At 52.3% G+C, this 18497-nt stretch overlaps 1 protein-coding gene across 1 annotated transcript in view; it reads left to right on the top strand.

The window, feature by feature from the left end:
• The window catches only part of zmynd10 (zinc finger, MYND-type containing 10), a 37783-nt gene extending 19295 nt beyond the window's left edge, over window positions 1-18488 (top strand). Inside the window, exons 8-12 of the mRNA XM_055868139.1 lie at window positions 15208-15380; window positions 16658-16783; window positions 16899-17020; window positions 17172-17297; window positions 17508-18488. Of these exons, the coding sequence (XP_055724114.1) occupies window positions 15208-15380; window positions 16658-16783; window positions 16899-17020; window positions 17172-17297; window positions 17508-17643 (683 nt within the window). The 3' untranslated portion in view covers window positions 17644-18488. The remainder of the gene's footprint in view (window positions 1-15207; window positions 15381-16657; window positions 16784-16898; window positions 17021-17171; window positions 17298-17507) is intronic.
• The last annotated feature ends 9 nt before the right edge of the window (window positions 18489-18497 follow it).

Here is an 18497-nt window from a genome sequence, read left to right as displayed (position 1 = left end):
GGGAAGGGTAGACAGAGCAGGTGAGTGCTGGTAGGGTAGACAGAGCAGGTGAGTGCCCGGGAAGGGTAGACAGAGCAGGTGAGTGCTGGTAGGGTAGACAGAGCAGGTGAGTGCTGGTAGGGTAGACAGAGCAGGTGAGTGCTGGTAGGGTAGACAGAGCAGGTGAGTGCTGGTAGGGTAGACAGAGCAGGTGAGTGCTGGTAGGGTAGACAGAGCAGGTGAGTGCTGGTAGGGTAGACAGAGCAGGTGAGTGCTGTGCTGGTAGGGTAGGAAGAGCAGGTGAGTGCTGTGCTGGTAGGGTAGACAGAGCAGGTGAGTGCTGTGCTGGTAGGGTAGACAGAGCAGGTGAGTGCTGGTAGGGTAGGGTAGACGGAGCAGGTGAGTGCTGGTAGGGTAGACAGAGCAGGTGAGTGTTGGTAGGGTAGACAGAGCAGGTGAGTGCTGGTAGAGTAGACAGATCAGGTGAGTGCTGGTAGGTTAGACAGAGCAGGTGAGTGCTGGTAGGGTAGACGGAGCAGGTGAGTGCTGGAAGGGTAGACAGAGCAGGTGAGTGCCCGGGAAGGGTAGACAGAGCAGGTGAGTGCTGGTAGGGTAGACAGAGCAGGTGAGTGCCCGGGAAGGGTAGACAGAGCAGGTGAGTGCTGGTAGGGTAGACAGAGCAGGTGAGTGCCCGGGAAGGGTAGACAGAGCAGGTGAGTGCCCGGGAAGGGTAGACAGAGCAGGTGAGTGCTGGTAGGGTAGACAGAGCAGGTGAGTGCTGGTAGGGTAGACAGAGCAGGTGAGTGCTGGTAGAGTAGACAGATCAGGTGAGTGCTGGTAGGGTAGACAGAGCAGGTGAGTGCTGGTACGGTAGACAGAGCAGGTGAGTGCTGGTAGGGTAGACGGAGCAGGTGAGTGCTGGAAGGGTAGACGGAGCAGGTGAGTGCCCGGGAAGGGTAGACAGAGCAGGTGAGTGCTGGTAGGGTAGACAGAGCAGGTGAGTGCCCGGGAAGGGTAGACAGAGCAGGTGAGTGCTGGTAGGGTAGACAGAGCAGGTGAGTGCTGGTAGGGTAGACAGAGCAGGTGAGTGCTGGTAGGGTAGACAGAGCAGGTGAGTGCTGGTAGGGTAGACAGAGCAGGTGAGTGCTGTGCTGGTAGGGTAGACAGAGCAGGTGAGTGCTGTGCTGGTAGGGTAGACAGAGCAGGTGAGTGCTGGTAGGGTAGACAGAGCAAGTGTTTGGTGGTTGCAGCTCTGGCCCTCCCCGTTATGTTAATTTATTCATATATGCTAAGTTCACACCATGTGTTCATGCAAATGAGGCACGTATACTTTCATTTATTTTAACACAAAATAAAATAAAAATAGCTAATACAATAATTAAATGTACAGTACCAGTCAAAAGTTTGGACACACCTACTCATTGGTACTGTGTATATGAGTGCATTCTAAGAAATAATTCCCACCAAAATCACTGAACTCCATTTCATTATTTGTCCGTGCCAGTATAATGTTTTATGCTCTATAATTCAGTGCTGTGCTGGTAGGGTTGACAGAGCAGGTGAGTGCTGTGCTGGTAGGGTAGACAGAGCAGGTGAGTACTGTGCTGGTAGGGTAGACAGAGCAGGTGAGTGCTGGTAGGGTAGACAGAGCAGGTGAGTGCTGGTAGGGTAGACAGAGCAGGTGAGTGCCCGGGAAGGGTAGACAGAGCAGGTGAGTGCTGGTAGGGTAGACAGAGCAGGTGAGTGCTGGTAGGGTAGATGGAGCAGGTGAGTGCTGGAAGGGTAGACAGAGCAGGTGAGTGCCCGGGAAGGGTAGACAGAGCAGGTGAGTGCTGGTAGGGTAGACAGAGCAGGTGAGTACCCGGGAAGGGTAGACAGAGCAGGTGAGTGCTGGTTGGGTAGACAGAGCAGGTGAGTGCTGGTAGGGTAGACAGAGCAGGTGAGTGCTGGTAGGGTAGACAGAGCAGGTGAGTGCTGGTAGGGTAGACAGAGCAGGTGAGTGCTGGTAGGGTAGACAGAGCAGGTGAGTGCTGTGCTGGTAGGGTAGACAGAGCAGGCGAGTGCTGTGCTGGTAGGGTAGACAGAGCAGGCGAGTGCTGTGCTGGTAGGGTAGACAGAGCAGGTGAGTGCTGTGCTGGTAGGGTAGACAGAGCAGGTGAGTGCTGGTAGGGTAGGGTAGACGGAGCAGGTGAGTGCTGGTAGGGTAGACAGAGCAGGTGAGTGTTGGTAGGGTAGACAGAGCAGGTGAGTGCTGGTAGAGTAGACAGATCAGGTGAGTGCTGGTAGGGTAGACGGAGCAGGTGAGTGCTGGTAGGGTAGACGGAGCAGGTGAGTGCTGGAAGGGTAGACAGAGCAGGTGAGTGCCCGGGAAGGGTAGACAGAGCAGGTGAGTGCTGGTAGGGTAGACAGAGCAGGTGAGTGCCCGGGAAGGGTAGACAGAGCAGGTGAGTGCTGGTAGGGTAGACAGAGCAGGTGAGTGCCCGGGAAGGGTAGACAGAGCAGGTGAGTGCTGGTAGGGTAGACAGAGCAGGTGAGTGCTGGTAGGGTAGACAGAGAAGGTGAGTGCTGTGCTGGTAGGGTAGACAGAGCAGGTGAGTGATGTGCTGGTAGGGTAGACAGAGCAGGTGAGTGCTGTGCTGGTAGGGTAGACAGAGCAGGTGAGTGCTGGTAGGGTAGGGTAGACGGAGCAGGTGAGTGCTGGTAGGGTAGACAGAGCAAGTGTTTGGTGGTTGCAGCTCTGGCCCTCCCCGTTATGTTAATTTATTCATATATGCTAAGTTCACACCATGTGTTCATGCAAATGAGGCACGTATACTTTCATTTATTTTAACACAAAATAAAATAAAAATAGCTAATACAATAATTAAATGTACAGTACCAGTCAAAAGTTTGGACACACCTACTCATTGGTACTGTGTATATGAGTGCATTCTAAGAAATAATTCCCACCAAAATCACTGAACTCCATTTCATTATTTGTCCGTGCCAGTATAATGTTTTATGCTCTATAATTCAGTGCTGTGCTGGTAGGGTTGACAGAGCAGGTGAGTGCTGTGCTGGTATGGTAGACAGAGCAGGTGAGTGCTGTGCTGGTAGGGTAGACAGAGCAGGTGAGTGCTGTGCTGGTAGGGTAGACAGAGCAGGTGAGTGCTGGTAGGGTAGACAGAGCAGGTGAGTGCTGGTAGGGTAGACAGAGCAGGTGAGTGCCCGGGAAGGGTAGACAGAGCAGGTGAGTGCTGATAGGGTAGACAGAGCAGGTCAGTGGTGGTAGGGTAGATGGAGCAGGTGAGTGCTGGAAGGGTAGACAGAGCAGGTGAGTGCCCGGGAAGGGTAGACAGAGCAGGTGAGTGCTGGTAGGGTAGACAGAGCAGGTGAGTGCTGGTAGGGTAGATGGAGCAGGTGAGTGCTGGAAGGGTAGACAGAGCAGGTGAGTGCCCGGGAAGGGTAGACAGAGCAGGTGAGTGCTGGTAGGGTAGACAGAGCAGGTGAGTGCCCGGGAAGGGTAGACAGAGCAGGTGAGTGCTGGTAGGGTAGACAGCGCAGGTGAGTGCTGGTAGGGTAGACAGAGCAGGTGAGTGCTGGTAGGGTAGACAGAGCAGGTGAGTGCTGGTAGGGTAGACAGAGCAGGTGAGTACTGGTAGGGTAGACAGAGCAGGTGAGTGCTGGTAGGGTAGACAGAGCAGGTGAGTGCTGTGCTGGTAGGGTAGACAGAGCAGGTGAGTGCTGTGCTGGTAGGGTAGACAGAGCAGGTGAGTGCTGTGCTGGTAGGGTAGACAGAGCAGGTGAGTGCTGTGCTGGTAGGGTAGACAGAGCAGGTGAGTGCTGGTAGGGTAGGGTAGACGGAGCAGGTGAGTGCTGGTAGGGTAGACAGAGCAGGTGAGTGTTGGTAGGGTAGACAGAGCAGGTGAGTGCTGGTAGAGTAGACAGATCAGGTGAGTGCTGGTAGGGTAGACAGAGCAGGTGAGTGCTGGTAGGGTAGACGGAGCAGGTGAGTGCTGGAAGGGTAGACAGAGCAGGTGAGTGCCCGGGAAGGGTAGACAGAGCAGGTGAGTGCTGGTGGGGTAGACAGAGCAGGTGAGTGCCCGGGAAGGGTAGACAGAGCAGGTGAGTGCTGGTAGGGTAGACAGAGCAGGTGAGTGCCCGGGAAGGGTAGACAGAGCAGGTGAGTGCTGGTAGGGTAGACAGAGCAGGTGAGTGCTGGTAGGGTAGACAGAGAAGGTGAGTGCTGTGCTGGTAGTGTAGACAGAGCAGGTGAGTGATGTGCTGGTAGGGTAGACAGAGCAGGTGAGTGCTGTGCTGGTAGGGTAGACAGAGCAGGTGAGTGCTGGTAGGGTAGGGTAGACGGAGCAGGTGAGTGCTGGTAGGGTAGACAGAGCAAGTGTTTGGTGGTTGCAGCTCTGGCCCTCCCCGTTATGTTAATTTATTCATATATGCTAAGTTCACACCATGTGTTCATGCAAATGAGGCACGTATACTTTCATTTATTTTAACACAAAATAAAATAAAAATAGCTAATACAATAATTAAATGTACAGTACCAGTCAAAAGTTTGGACACACCTACTCATTGGTACTGTGTATATGAGTGCATTCTAAGAAATAATTCCCACCAAAATCACTGAACTCCATTTCATTATTTGTCCGTGCCAGTATAATGTTTTATGCTCTATAATTCAGTGCTGTGCTGGTAGGGTTGACAGAGCAGGTGAGTGCTGTGCTGGTAGGGTAGACAGAGCAGGTGAGTGCTGTGCTGGTAGGGTAGACAGAGCAGGTGAGTGCTGTGCTGGTAGGGTAGACAGAGCAGGTGAGTGCTGGTAGGGTAGACAGAGCAGGTGAGTGCTGGTAGGGTAGACAGAGCAGGTGAGTGCCCGGGAAGGGTAGACAGAGCAGGTGAGTGCTGATAGGGTAGACAGAGCAGGTCAGTGCTGGTAGGGTAGATGGAGCAGGTGAGTGCTGGAAGGGTAGAGAGAGCAGGTGAGTGCCCGGGAAGGATAGACAGAGCAGGTGAGTGCCCGGGAAGGGTAGACAGAGCAGGTGAGTGCTGGTAGGGTAGACAGAGCAGGTGAGTGCCCGGGAAGGGTAGACAGAGCAGGTGAGTGCTGGTAGGGTAGACAGAGCAGGTGAGTGCTGGTAGGGTAGATGGAGCAGGTGAGTGCTGGAAGGGTAGACAGAGCAGGTGAGTGCCCGGGAAGGGTAGACAGAGCAGGTGAGTGCTGGTAGGGTAGACAGAGCAGGTGAGTGCCCGGGAAGGGTAGACAGAGCAGGTGAGTGCTGGTAGGGTAGACAGAGCAGGTGAGTGCTGGTAGGGTAGACAGAGCAGGTGAGTGCTGGTAGGGTAGACAGAGCAGGTGAGTGCTGTGCTGGTAGGGTAGACAGAGCAGGTGAGTGCTGTGCTGGTAGGGTAGACAGAGCAGGTGAGTGCTGGTAGGGTAGACAGAGCAGGTGAGTGCTGGTAGGGTAGACAGAGCAGGTGAGTGCTGTGCTGGTAGGGTAGACAGAGCAGGTGAGTGCTGTGCTGGTAGGGTAGACAGAGCAGGTGAGTGCTGTGCTGGTAGGGTAGACAGAGAAGGTGAGTGCTGTGCTGGTAGGGTAGACAGAGCAGGTGAGTGCTGGTAGGGTAGGGTAGACGGAGCAGGTGAGTGCTGGTAGGGTAGACAGAGCAGGTGAGTGCTGGTAGGGTAGACAGAGCAGGTGAGTGCTGGTAGAGTAGACAGATCAGGTGAGTGCTGGTAGGGTAGACGGAGCAGGTGAGTGCTGGTAGGGTAGACGGAGCAGGTGAGTGCTGGAAGGGTAGACAGAGCAGGTGAGTGCCCGGGAAGGGTAGACAGAGCAGGTGAGTGCCCGGGAAGGGTAGACAGAGCAGGTGAGTGCTGGTAGGGTAGACAGAGCAGGTGAGTGCCCGGGAAGGGTAGACAGAGCAGGTGAGTGCTGGTAGGGTAGACAGAGCAGGTGAGTGCTGGTAGGGTAGACAGAGCAGGTGAGTGCTGGTAGGGTAGACAGAGCAGGTGAGTGCTGGTAGGGTAGACAGAGCAGGTGAGTGCTGTGCTGGTAGGGTAGACAGAGCAGGTGAGTGCTGTGCTGGTAGGGTAGACAGAGCAGGTGAGTGCTGTGCTGGTAGGGTAGACAGAGCAGGTGAGTGCTGGTAGGGTAGGGTAGACGGAGCAGGTGAGTGCTGGTAGGGTAGACAGAGCAGGTGAGTGTTGGTAGGGTAGACAGAGCAGGTGAGTGCTGGTAGAGTAGACAGATCAGGTGAGTGCTGGTAGGGTAGACGGAGCAGGTGAGTGCTGGTAGGGTAGACGGAGCAGGTGAGTGCTGGAAGGGTAGACAGAGCAGGTGAGTGCCCGGGAAGGGTAGACAGAGCAGGTGAGTGCCCGGGAAGGGTAGACAGAGCAGGTGAGTGCTGGTAGGGTAGACAGAGCAGGTGAGTGCCCGGGAAGGGTAGACAGAGCAGGTGAGTGCTGGTAGGGTAGACAGAGCAGGTGAGTGCTGGTAGGGTAGACAGAGCAGGTGAGTGCTGGTAGGGTAGACAGAGCAGGTGAGTGCTGGTAGGGTAGACAGAGCAGGTGAGTGCTGTGCTGGTAGGGTAGACAGAGCAGGTGAGTGCTGTGCTGGTAGGGTAGACAGAGCAGGTGAGTGCTGTGCTGGTAGGGTAGACAGAGCAGGTGAGTGCTGGTAGGGTAGGGTAGACGGAGCAGGTGAGTGCTGGTAGGGTAGACAGAGCAGGTGAGTGTTGGTAGGGTAGACAGAGCAGGTGAGTGCTGGTAGAGTAGACAGATCAGGTGAGTGCTGGTAGGGTAGACAGAGCAGGTGAGTGCTGGTAGGGTAGACGGAGCAGGTGAGTGCTGGAAGGGTAGACAGAGCAGGTGAGTGCCCGGGAAGGGTAGACAGAGCAGGTGAGTGCTGGTAGGGTAGACAGAGCAGGTGAGTGCCCGGGAAGGGTAGACAGAGCAGGTGAGTGCTGGTAGGGTAGACAGAGCAGGTGAGTGCCCGGGAAGGGTAGACAGAGCAGGTGAGTGCTGGTAGGGTAGACAGAGCAGGTGAGTGCTGGTAGGGTAGACAGAGCAGGTGAGTGCTGGTAGGGTAGACAGAGCAGGTGAGTGCTGGTAGGGTAGACAGAGCAGGTGAGTGCTGGTAGGGTAGACAGAGCAGGTGAGTGCTGTGCTGGTAGGGTAGACAGAGCAGGTGAGTGCTGTGCTGGTAGGGTAGACAGAGCAGGTGAGTGCTGTGCTGGTAGGGTAGACAGAGAAGGTGAGTGCTGTGCTGGTAGGGTAGACAGAGCAGGTGAGTGCTGGTAGGGTAGGGTAGACGGAGCAGGTGAGTGCTGGTAGGGTAGACAGAGCAGGTGAGTGTTGGTAGGGTAGACTGAGCAGGTGAGTGCTGGTAGAGTAGACAGATCAGGTGAGTGCTGGTAGGGTAGACAGAGCAGGTGAGTGCTGGTAGGGTAGACGGAGCAGGTGAGTGCTGGAAGGGTAGACAGAGCAGGTGAGTGCCCGGGAAGGGTAGACAGAGCAGGTGAGTGCTGGTAGGGTAGACAGAGCAGGTGAGTGCCCGGGAAGGGTAGACAGAGCAGGTGAGTGCTGGTAGGGTAGACAGAGCAGGTGAGTGCTGGTAGGGTAGACAGAGAAGGTGAGTGCTGTGCTGGTAGGGTAGACAGAGCAGGTGAGTGATGTGCTGGTAGGGTAGACAGAGCAGGTGAGTGCTGGTAGGGTAGGGTAGACAGAGCAGGTGAGTGCTGGTAGGGTAGGGTAGACGGAGCAGGTGAGTGCTGGTAGGGTAGACAGAGCAAGTGTTTGGTGGTTGCAGCTCTGGCCCTCCCCGTTATGTTAATTTATTCATATATGCTAAGTTCACACCATGTGTTCATGCAAATGAGGCACGTATACTTTCATTTATTTTAACACAAAATAAAATAAAAATAGCTAATACAATAATTAAATGTACAGTACCAGTCAAAAGTTTGGACACACCTACTCATTGGTACTGTGTATATGAGTGCATTCTAAGAAATAATTCCCACCAAAATCACTGAACTCCATTTCATTATTTGTCCGTGCCAGTATAATGTTTTATGCTCTATAATTCAGTGCTGTGCTGGTAGGGTTGACAGAGCAGGTGAGTGCTGTGCTGGTATGGTAGACAGAGCAGGTGAGTGCTGTGCTGGTAGGGTAGACAGAGCAGGTGAGTGCTGTGCTGGTAGGGTAGACAGAGCAGGTGAGTGCTGGTAGGGTAGACAGAGCAGGTGAGTGCTGGTAGGGTAGACAGAGGAGGTGAGTGCCCGGGAAGGGTAGACAGAGCAGGTGAGTGCTGATAGGGTAGACAGAGCAGGTCAGTGGTGGTAGGGTAGATGGAGCAGGTGAGTGCTGGAAGGGTAGACAGAGCAGGTGAGTGCCCGGGAAGGGTAGACAGAGCAGGTGAGTGCTGGTAGGGTAGACAGAGCAGGTGAGTGCCCGGGAAGGGTAGACAGAGCAGGTGAGTGCTGGTAGGGTAGACAGCGCAGGTGAGTGCTGGTAGGGTAGACAGAGCAGGTGAGTGCTGGTAGGGTAGACAGAGCAGGTGAGTGCTGGTAGGGTAGACAGAGCAGGTGAGTACTGGTAGGGTAGACAGAGCAGGTGAGTGCTGGTAGGGTAGACAGAGCAGGTGAGTGCTGTGCTGGTAGGGTAGACAGAGCAGATGAGTGCTGTGCTGGTAGGGTAGACAGAGCAGGTGAGTGCTGTGCTGGTAGGGTAGACAGAGCAGGTGAGTGCTGTGCTGGTAGGGTAGACAGAGCAGGTGAGTGCTGGTAGGGTAGGGTAGACGGAGCAGGTGAGTGCTGGTAGGGTAGACAGAGCAGGTGAGTGTTGGTAGGGTAGACAGAGCAGGTGAGTGCTGGTAGAGTAGACAGATCAGGTGAGTGCTGGTAGGGTAGACAGAGCGGGTGAGTGCTGGTAGGGTAGACGGAGCAGGTGAGTGCTGGAAGGGTAGACAGAGCAGGTGAGTGCCCGGGAAGGGTAGACAGAGCAGGTGAGTGCTGGTAGGGTAGACATAGCAGGTGAGTGCCCGGGAAGGGTAGACAGAGCAGGTGAGTGCTGGTAGGGTAGACAGAGCAGGTGAGTGCCCGGGAAGGGTAGACAGAGCAGGTGAGTGCTGGTAGGGTAGACAGAGAAGGTGAGTGCTGTGCTGGTAGGGTAGACAGAGCAGGTGAGTGCTGGTAGGGTAGGGTAGACGGAGCAGGTGAGTGCTGGTAGGGTAGACAGAGCAGGTGAGTGTTGGTAGGGTAGACAGAGCAGGTGAGTGCTGGTAGAGTAGACAGATCAGGTGAGTGCTGGTAGGGTAGACAGAGCAGGTGAGTGCTGGTAGGGTAGACGGAGCAGGTGAGTGCTGGAAGGGTAGACAGAGCAGGTGAGTGCCCGGGAATGGTAGACAGAGCAGGTGAGTGCTGGTAGGGTAGACAGAGCAGGTGAGTGCCCGGGAAGGGTAGACAGAGCAGGTGAGTGCTGGTAGGGTAGACAGAGCAGGTGAGTGCCCGGGAAGGGTAGACAGAGCAGGTGAGTGCTGGTAGGGTAGACAGAGCAGGTGAGTGCTGGTAGGGTAGACAGAGCAGGTGAGTGATGTGCTGGTAGGGTAGACAGAGCAGGTGAGTGCTGTGCTGGTAGGGTAGACAGAGCAGGTGAGTGCTGGTAGGGTAGGGTAGATGGAGCAGGTGAGTGCTGGTAGGGTAGACAGAGCAAGTGTTTGGTGGTTGCAGCTCTGGCCCTCCCCGTTATGTTAATTTATTCATATATGCTAAGTTCACACCATGTGTTCATGCAAATGAGGCACGTATACTTTCATTTATTTTAACACAAAATAAAATAAAAATAGCTAATACAATAATTAAATGTACAGCACCAGTCAAAAGTTTGGACACACCTACTCATTGGTACTGTGTATATGAGTGCATTCTAAGAAATAATTCCCACCAAAATCACTGAACTCCATTTCATTATTTGTCCGTGCCAGTATAATGTTTTATGCTCTATAATTCAGTGCTGTGCTGGTAGGGTTGACAGAGCAGGTGAGTGCTGTGCTGGTAGGGTAGACAGAGCAGGTGAGTGCTGTGCTGGTAGGGTAGACAGAGCAGGTGAGTGCTGTGCTGGTAGGGTAGACAGAGCAGGTGAGTGCTGGTAGGGTAGACAGAGCAGGTGAGTGCTGGTAGGGTAGACAGAGCAGGTGAGTGCCCGGGAAGGGTAGACAGAGCAGGTGAGTGCTGATAGGGTAGACAGAGCAGGTCAGTGCTGGTAGGGTAGATGGAGCAGGTGAGTGCTGGTAGGGTAGACAGAGCAGGTGAGTGCTGGTAGGGTAGACAGAGCAGGTGAGTGCTGGTAGAGTAGACAGATCAGGTGAGTGCTGGTAGGGTAGACAGAGCAGGTGAGTGCTGGTAGGGTAGACGGAGCAGGTGAGTGCTGGAAGGGTAGACAGAGCAGGTGAGTGCCCGGGAAGGGTAGACAGAGCAGGTGAGTGCCCGGGAAGGGTAGACAGAGCAGGTGAGTGCCCGGGAAGGGTAGACAGAGCAGGTGAGTGCTGGTAGGGTAGACAGAGCAGGTGAGTAACCGGGAAGGGTAGACAGAGCAGGTGAGTGCTGGTAGGGTAGACAGAGCAGGTGAGTGCTGGTAGGGTAGACAGAGCAGGTGAGTGCTGGTAGGGTAGACAGAGCAGGTGAGTGCTGGTAGGGTAGACAGAGCAGGTGAGTGCTGGTAGGGTAGACAGAGCAGGTGAGTGCTGGTAGGGTAGACAGAGCAGGTGAGTGCTGTGCTGGTAGGGTAGGAAGAGCAGGTGAGTGCTGTGCTGGTAGGGTAGGAAGAGCAGGTGAGTGCTGTGCTGGTAGGGTAGACAGAGCAGGTGAGTGCTGTGCTGGTAGGGTAGACAGAGCAGGTGAGTGCTGGTAGGGTAGGGTAGACGGAGCAGGTGAGTGCTGGTAGGGTAGACAGAGCAGGTGAGTGTTGGTAGGGTAGACAGAGCAGGTGAGTGCTGGTAGAGTAGACAGATCAGGTGAGTGCTGGTAGGTTAGACAGAGCAGGTGAGTGCTGGTAGGGTAGACGGAGCAGGTGAGTGCTGGAAGGGTAGACAGAGCAGGTGAGTGCCCGGGAAGGGTAGACAGAGCAGGTGAGTGCTGGTAGGGTAGACAGAGCAGGTGAGTGCCCGGGAAGGGTAGACAGAGCAGGTGAGTGCTGGTAGGGTAGACAGAGCAGGTGAGTGCCCGGGAAGGGTAGACAGAGCAGGTGAGTGCCCGGGAAGGGTAGACAGAGCAGGTGAGTGCTGGTAGGGTAGACAGAGCAGGTGAGTGCTGGTAGGGTAGACAGAGCAGGTGAGTGCTGTGCTGGTAGGGTAGACAGAGCAGGTGAGTGATGTGCTGGTAGGGTAGACAGAGCAGGTGAGTGCTGTGCTGGTAGGGTAGACAGAGCAGGTGAGTGCTGTGCTGGTAGGGTAGACAGAGCAGGTGAGTGCTGGTAGGGTAGGGTAGACGGAGCAGGTGAGTGCTGGTAGGGTAGACAGAGCAGGTGAGTGTTGGTAGGGTAGACAGAGCAGGTGAGTGCTGGTAGAGTAGACAGATCAGGTGAGTGCTGGTAGGGTAGACAGAGCGGGTGAGTGCTGGTAGGGTAGACGGAGCAGGTGAGTGCTGGAAGGGTAGACAGAGCAGGTGAGTGCCCGGGAAGGGTAGACAGAGCAGGTGAGTGCTGGTAGGGTAGACATAGCAGGTGAGTGCCCGGGAAGGGTAGACAGAGCAGGTGAGTGCTGGTAGGGTAGACAGAGCAGGTGAGTGCCCGGGAAGGGTAGACAGAGCAGGTGAGTGCTGGTAGGGTAGACAGAGAAGGTGAGTGCTGTGCTGGTAGGGTAGACAGAGCAGGTGAGTGCTGGTAGGGTAGGGTAGACGGAGCAGGTGAGTGCTGGTAGGGTAGACAGAGCAGGTGAGTGTTGGTAGGGTAGACAGAGCAGGTGAGTGCTGGTAGAGTAGACAGATCAGGTGAGTGCTGGTAGGGTAGACAGAGCAGGTGAGTGCTGGTAGGGTAGACGGAGCAGGTGAGTGCTGGAAGGGTAGACAGAGCAGGTGAGTGCCCGGGAAGGGTAGACAGAGCAGGTGAGTGCTGGTAGGGTAGACAGAGCAGGTGAGTGCCCGGGAAGGGTAGACAGAGCAGGTGAGTGCTGGTAGGGTAGACAGAGCAGGTGAGTGCCCGGGAAGGGTAGACAGAGCAGGTGAGTGCTGGTAGGGTAGACAGAGCAGGTGAGTGCTGGTAGGGTAGACAGAGCAGGTGAGTGATGTGCTGGTAGGGTAGACAGAGCAGGTGAGTGCTGTGCTGGTAGGGTAGACAGAGCAGGTGAGTGCTGGTAGGGTAGGGTAGACGGAGCAGGTGAGTGCTGGTAGGGTAGACAGAGCAAGTGTTTGGTGGTTGCAGCTCTGGCCCTCCCCGTTATGTTAATTTATTCATATATGCTAAGTTCACACCATGTGTTCATGCAAATGAGGCACGTATACTTTCATTTATTTTAACACAAAATAAAATAAAAATAGCTAATACAATAATTAAATGTACAGTACCAGTCAAAAGTTTGGACACACCTACTCATTGGTACTGTGTATATGAGTGCATTCTAAGAAATAATTCCCACCAAAATCACTGAACTCCATTTCATTATTTGTCCGTGCCAGTATAATGTTTTATGCTCTATAATTCAGTGCTGTGCTGGTAGGGTTGACAGAGCAGGTGAGTGCTGTGCTGGTAGGGTAGACAGAGCAGGTGAGTGCTGTGCTGGTAGGGTAGACAGAGCAGGTGAGTGCTGTGCTGGTAGGGTAGACAGAGCAGGTGAGTGCTGGTAGGGTAGACAGAGCAGGTGAGTGCTGGTAGGGTAGACAGAGCAGGTGAGTGCCCGGGAAGGGTAGACAGAGCAGGTGAGTGCTGATAGGGTAGACAGAGCAGGTCAGTGCTGGTAGGGTAGATGGAGCAGGTGAGTGCTGGTAGGGTAGACAGAGCAGGTGAGTGCTGGTAGGGTAGACAGAGCAGGTGAGTGCTGGTAGAGTAGACAGATCAGGTGAGTGCTGGTAGGGTAGACAGAGCAGGTGAGTGCTGGTAGGGTAGACGGAGCAGGTGAGTGCTGGAAGGGTAGACAGAGCAGGTGAGTGCCCGGGAAGGGTAGACAGAGCAGGTGAGTGCCCGGGAAGGGTAGACAGAGCAGGTGAGTGCCCGGGAAGGGTAGACAGAGCAGGTGAGTGCTGGTAGGGTAGACAGAGCAGGTGAGTGCCCGGGAAGGGTAGACAGAGCAGGTGAGTGCTGGTAGGGTAGACAGAGCAGGTGAGTGCTGGTAGGGTAGACAGAGCAGGTGAGTGCTGGTAGGGTAGACAGAGCAGGTGAGTGCTGGTAGGGTAGACAGAGCAGGTGAGTGCTGGTAGGGTAGACAGAGCAGGTGAGTGCTGTGCTGGTAGGGTAGGAAGAGCAGGTGAGTGCTGTGCTGGTAGGGTAGACAGAGCAGGTGAGTGCTGTGCTGGTAGGGTAGACAGAGCAGGTGAGTGCTGGTAGGGTAGGGTAGACGGAGCAGGTGAGTGCTGGTAGGGTAGACAGAGCAGGTGAGTGTTGGTAGGGTAGACAGAGCAGGTGAGTGCTGGTAGAGTAGACAGATCAGGTGAGTGCTGGTAGGTTAGACAGAGCAGGTGAGTGCTGGTAGGGTAGACGGAGCAGGTGAGTGCTGGAAGGGTAGACAGAGCAGGTGAGTGCCCGGGAAGGGTAGACAGAGCAGGTGAGTGCTGGTAGGGTAGACAGAGCAGGTGAGTGCCCGGGAAGGGTAGACAGAGCAGGTGAGTGCTGGTAGGGTAGACAGAGCAGGTGAGTGCCCGGGAAGGGTAGACAGAGCAGGTGAGTGCCCGGGAAGGGTAGACAGAGCAGGTGAGTGCTGGTAGGGTAGACAGAGCAGGTGAGTGCTGGTAGGGTAGACAGAGCAGGTGAGTGCTGTGCTGGTAGGGTAGACAGAGCAGGTGAGTGATGTGCTGGTAGGGTAGACAGAGCAGGTGAGTGCTGTGCTGGTAGGGTAGACAGAGCAGGTGAGTGCTGGTAGGGTAGGGTAGACGGAGCAGGTGAGTGCTGGTAGGGTAGACAGAGCAAGTGTTTGGTGGTTGCAGCTCTGGCCCTCCCCGTTATGTTAATTTATTCATATATGCTAAGTTCACACCATGTGTTCATGCAAATGAGGCACATATACTTTCATTTATTTTAACACAAAATAAAATAAAAATAGCTAATACAATAATTAAATGTACAGTACCAGTCAAAAGTTTGGACACACCTACTCATTGGTACTGTGTATATGAGTGCATTCTAAGAAATAATTCCCACCAAAATCACTGAACTCCATTTCATTATTTGTCCGTGCCAGTATTTTTTATTTATTTATTTATTTTACCAGGTAAGTTGACTGAGAACACGTTCTCATTTGCAGCAACGACCTGGGGAATAGTTACAGGGGAGAGGAGGGGGATGAATGAGCCAATTGTAAACTGGGGATTATTAGGTGACCATGATGGTTTGAGGGCCAGATTGGGAATTTAGCCAGGACACCGGGGTTAACACCCCTACTCTTACGATAAGTGCCATGGGATCTTTAATGACCTCAGAGAGTCAGGACACCCGTTTAACGTCCCATCCGAAAGACGGCACCCTACACAGGGCAGTGTCCCCAATCACTGCCCTAGGGCATTGGGATATTTTTTAGACCAGAGGAAAGAGTGCCTCCTACTGGCCCTCCAACACCACTTCCAGCAGCATCTGGTCTCCCATCCAGGGCCTGACCAGGACCAACCCTGCTTAGCTTCAGAAGCAAGCCAGTAGTGGTATGCAGGGTGGTATGCTGCTGGCATAATGTATAAGTATATAAGTATAATGTTTTATGCTCTATAATTCAGTCAATATCTGCGGATTATAAACATTTTAAACGTTTGGAATGTCTTCATTCATTGTCCAACTGTTGCATAATTTTTTTTTTTTAAGTAAAACCTTTTAACCACTATGATGACCATTGCTAGGTCCTGTGTGGCTCAGTTGGTAGAGCATGGCGCTTGCAATGCCAGGGTTGTGTGTTTGATTCCCACTGGTGACCAGTACGAAAAAGTATGAAACTGTATGCACTCACTACTGTAAGTTGGTCTGGATAAGTGTCTACTAAAATGTAAAATGTAGTAAGTAGCCCAACCTATCCCTCATTACCTGTCCTTTGTCTCCCTCTACAGGCGCGATGGAGAAGTACATGAATGGAAAATGGCAGAAAGTTCCATCTGAAGACCGTCTAAAGATGACTAAATTGGACGGCCAAGTCTGGATTGCTCTGTACAACCTGGTGCTGAAGGAAGACTGCCAAAGGAAATATGACTTCAATAACTTCAACAAGAACCAGCTCTTAAAGGTACAGTAGCCTCAGCCAGTACTGGCACTTCTGACTATAGTGGCTTCTAAAACCTAATGGTCAAATCTATAGCTCAGGAAAAATGTCTGTGCCAGATCATTATCCTTTAATCAATTAATCAAATGTATTTATAAAGCCCTTTTTACATCAGCCAAGTGCTATACAGAAACGCAGCCTAAAACCTCAAATAGCAAGCAATCCAGATGTAGAAGCACAGTGGCTAGGAAAAACTCCCTAGAAAGGCAGGAACCTCGGAAGAAACCTAGACAGGAACCCGGCTCTGAGGGCTGGCCAGTCCTCTTCTGACTGTGCCGGGTGGAGATTATAACAGTACATGGCCAAGATGTTCAAACGTTCATAGATGACCAGCAGGGTCAAATAATAATAATCACAGTGGTTGTAGAGGGTTCAACAGGTCAGCACCTCAGGAGTAAATGTCCGTTGGCTTTTCATAGCCGAACATTCAGAGTTAGAGACAGCCGTTGCAGTAGAGAGAGTGAGAGTTCCATAGCAGCAGGCAGAACAGTTGAAACTGGAGCAGCAGCACGACCAGGTGGACTGGGGACAACAAGGAGTCATCAGGCCAAGTAGTCCTGAAGCATGGTCCCAGGGCTCAGGTCCTCTGGGAGGGAGAGGGAAAGGGAGAGAATTAGAGGGAGCATGCTTAAATTCACACAGGACACCGGATAAGACAGGAGAAATACTCCAGATATAACAGACTGACCCTAGCCCCCTGACACAAACTATTGCAGCATAAATACTGGAGGCTGAGACAAGAGAGGTCGGAAGACACTGTGGCTCCGTCCAACGATACCCCAGGACAGGGCCAACCAGGCAGGATATAACCCTTTGCCAAAGCACAGCCCCCACACCACTAGAGGGATATCAACAGACCACCAACTTACAACCCTGAGACAAGGCTGAGTATAGCCCATGAAGATCTCCCCCACGGCACGAACCCAATGGGAGCGCCAACCCGGACAGGAGGATCACGTCAGTGACTCAAATCGTATCTGATCTCCCCTCCGATTAGGAGATAGATGAGGTATCCAGCTGCTGTTTTGACTCAGGTGTTTCCTATTACTGTTATTACCATGATTGTATCTCCTTGACTGTATGTGAGGATAGCATTGTGATCTCTGAGAACTCTGTGCAGGATAGCGTAGGTGGTCTATCAAGCAGACCACCATGCAGACCCGAGTACAATAAAAGTCCAACTCAAACTGATACTTAAGCAATGAAATGTCAGAAAATCACCCATTATATTTTGTGTGTAGTTACGAGGTTTCCTGACGGAGGTGTTAATTGACCAGCTGCCCAACCTGGTGGAGCTCCAGCGCTTCCTCAGTCACCTCACTGTCACAGACCCTGCCCCTCCAAAGAAAGACCTCATCTTGGAACAGGTGAGGAACACACACACAAGAAACACGCACGCGCACGCGCACACACAGGAACATGTGCATACAGGAACACAATGAATTGCTGTCATACAAATAAATACCGTACTTTTACTGGTAGATTCCAGAGATGTGGAACAACATTATGCGGGACAATACGGGGAAGTGGAAGGCCATTGCCAAGTACCAAGTGAAGGAAACGTTCAACCCCTCGGAGAAGGACCTGAGACAGCAAGCACTCAGGTAATACTCAGCCTGGTGTTATTAGTAAAGAGACTGAATGAGACCAAAGTCTTTAAGGGAGAATTTAACATTGGATGGGGTTGAGACGTACAAATGTGGACCTTTCTGTCTCTGTTACAATCTATACTGTTTTTGAATCATCTTTGTCTAGACTGGCCCAGACCTATAACCTGGATGTGATGGAGAGTTTGATCCCTGAGAAGCCCAAGTGTGGAGCCTGTGGGGCCGAGGCTTCTAAGAGATGCTCCCGCTGCCAGGGAGAATGGTATTGCCAGAGGTAAGACTGGTTACAGTGAAACACTAGACAGGGAAATGCACCTCCTTAAATAAATATCAAGAGAATGGTGCTGCCACTTTCATTTTGCAACAAAAGATGTACTCAAAAGACAATGAAAAAGCCATTGGTTTTATTAGCACCCCTTGGTTCAGGAGGTTCTACATTGTACAGCTGAATGAGATTATACGTGTTGTTGCTCTGTCCTTGTAGGGAATGCCAGGTGAAGCATTGGTCCAAACACAAGGTTGCCTGCCAGCTGATGGCCGAAGGCACAGAGAAGCTCCAGAAGGACCTGGCCGTAACGCCTACAGAGAGAGAGGCAGACATAACTGACATATTGGACTGAGTGACGGGAGAGAGAAAGGGCTAACAAGGTGACAAGTCAATGGACAGTTCTCTACCTAAATGCCATTTGGGATGGGATTCGAATGCAGTTGTTTTTGGACTGTTTAATGTCAACCTTTTGAGATTTGTCTAGATTCAATTCCAACTTCTAGATTTGATGAATTACAATGATAATCTAACTCGTGATTAGAATGGTTAATTTAGGTAATGAACTGCTAAGCCTTTGCTATCCCTTTGATCTCAGACCTGATACTGAGTGGAACTCACAGGTTGAATTTGGGAGGGGGCAGAACTCAAGACTTTTAATAATCAGCTCTCCTATCTTGTAGCTTTTTATTATTATTTTTTTAGACAGTTATAACAATTAAATAGGTCTATGCTTCTGTTATATTGAGAGAGAAAAATGTGTAAGTACAAGTTTTTGGCTGCGGGTGTTTTGTCTCATCATCTTGGTCAGTGATCCTGGGATCAGAATCTGCCTATTGTCCGGGTAACAGCAAGGTATCCATTTCACAGGGTTGTGTTTCAAAGTAACTTTATCCACTAGATTGTTTAGACTTTGCACACCACTTTTAAAAAGGTGTGCCTGCCATGTCTTTAACTCGTACTGTTGTTCACAAACCGTTAATTACATAAGCTGTTAATGGCTGATTAGCAAATTAATATCCATAAGGTCGTTTTTATTTGAATGTCACTGGGGTGGGGCTTTCACACACCCATCACTCCTGCTCTACTGTTCAAGACTCAGAAGCACCCCCTATGTGAAAAAATTCCGCATGTCAAGAACAGTGGGCTGCTCTTCACTTTCTTTTCTTTCTGTTATTAAATTGTTACTGCTGCATCGTATGTTGGAGT

Source organism: Salvelinus fontinalis, chromosome 18 (assembly GCF_029448725.1).
Source record: "Salvelinus fontinalis isolate EN_2023a chromosome 18, ASM2944872v1, whole genome shotgun sequence".
NCBI lineage: Eukaryota > Metazoa > Chordata > Actinopteri > Salmoniformes > Salmonidae > Salvelinus > Salvelinus fontinalis.
The sequence above is the reverse complement of the archived record's forward strand: the minus strand, read 5'-3'. Positions and strand labels throughout refer to the sequence as shown.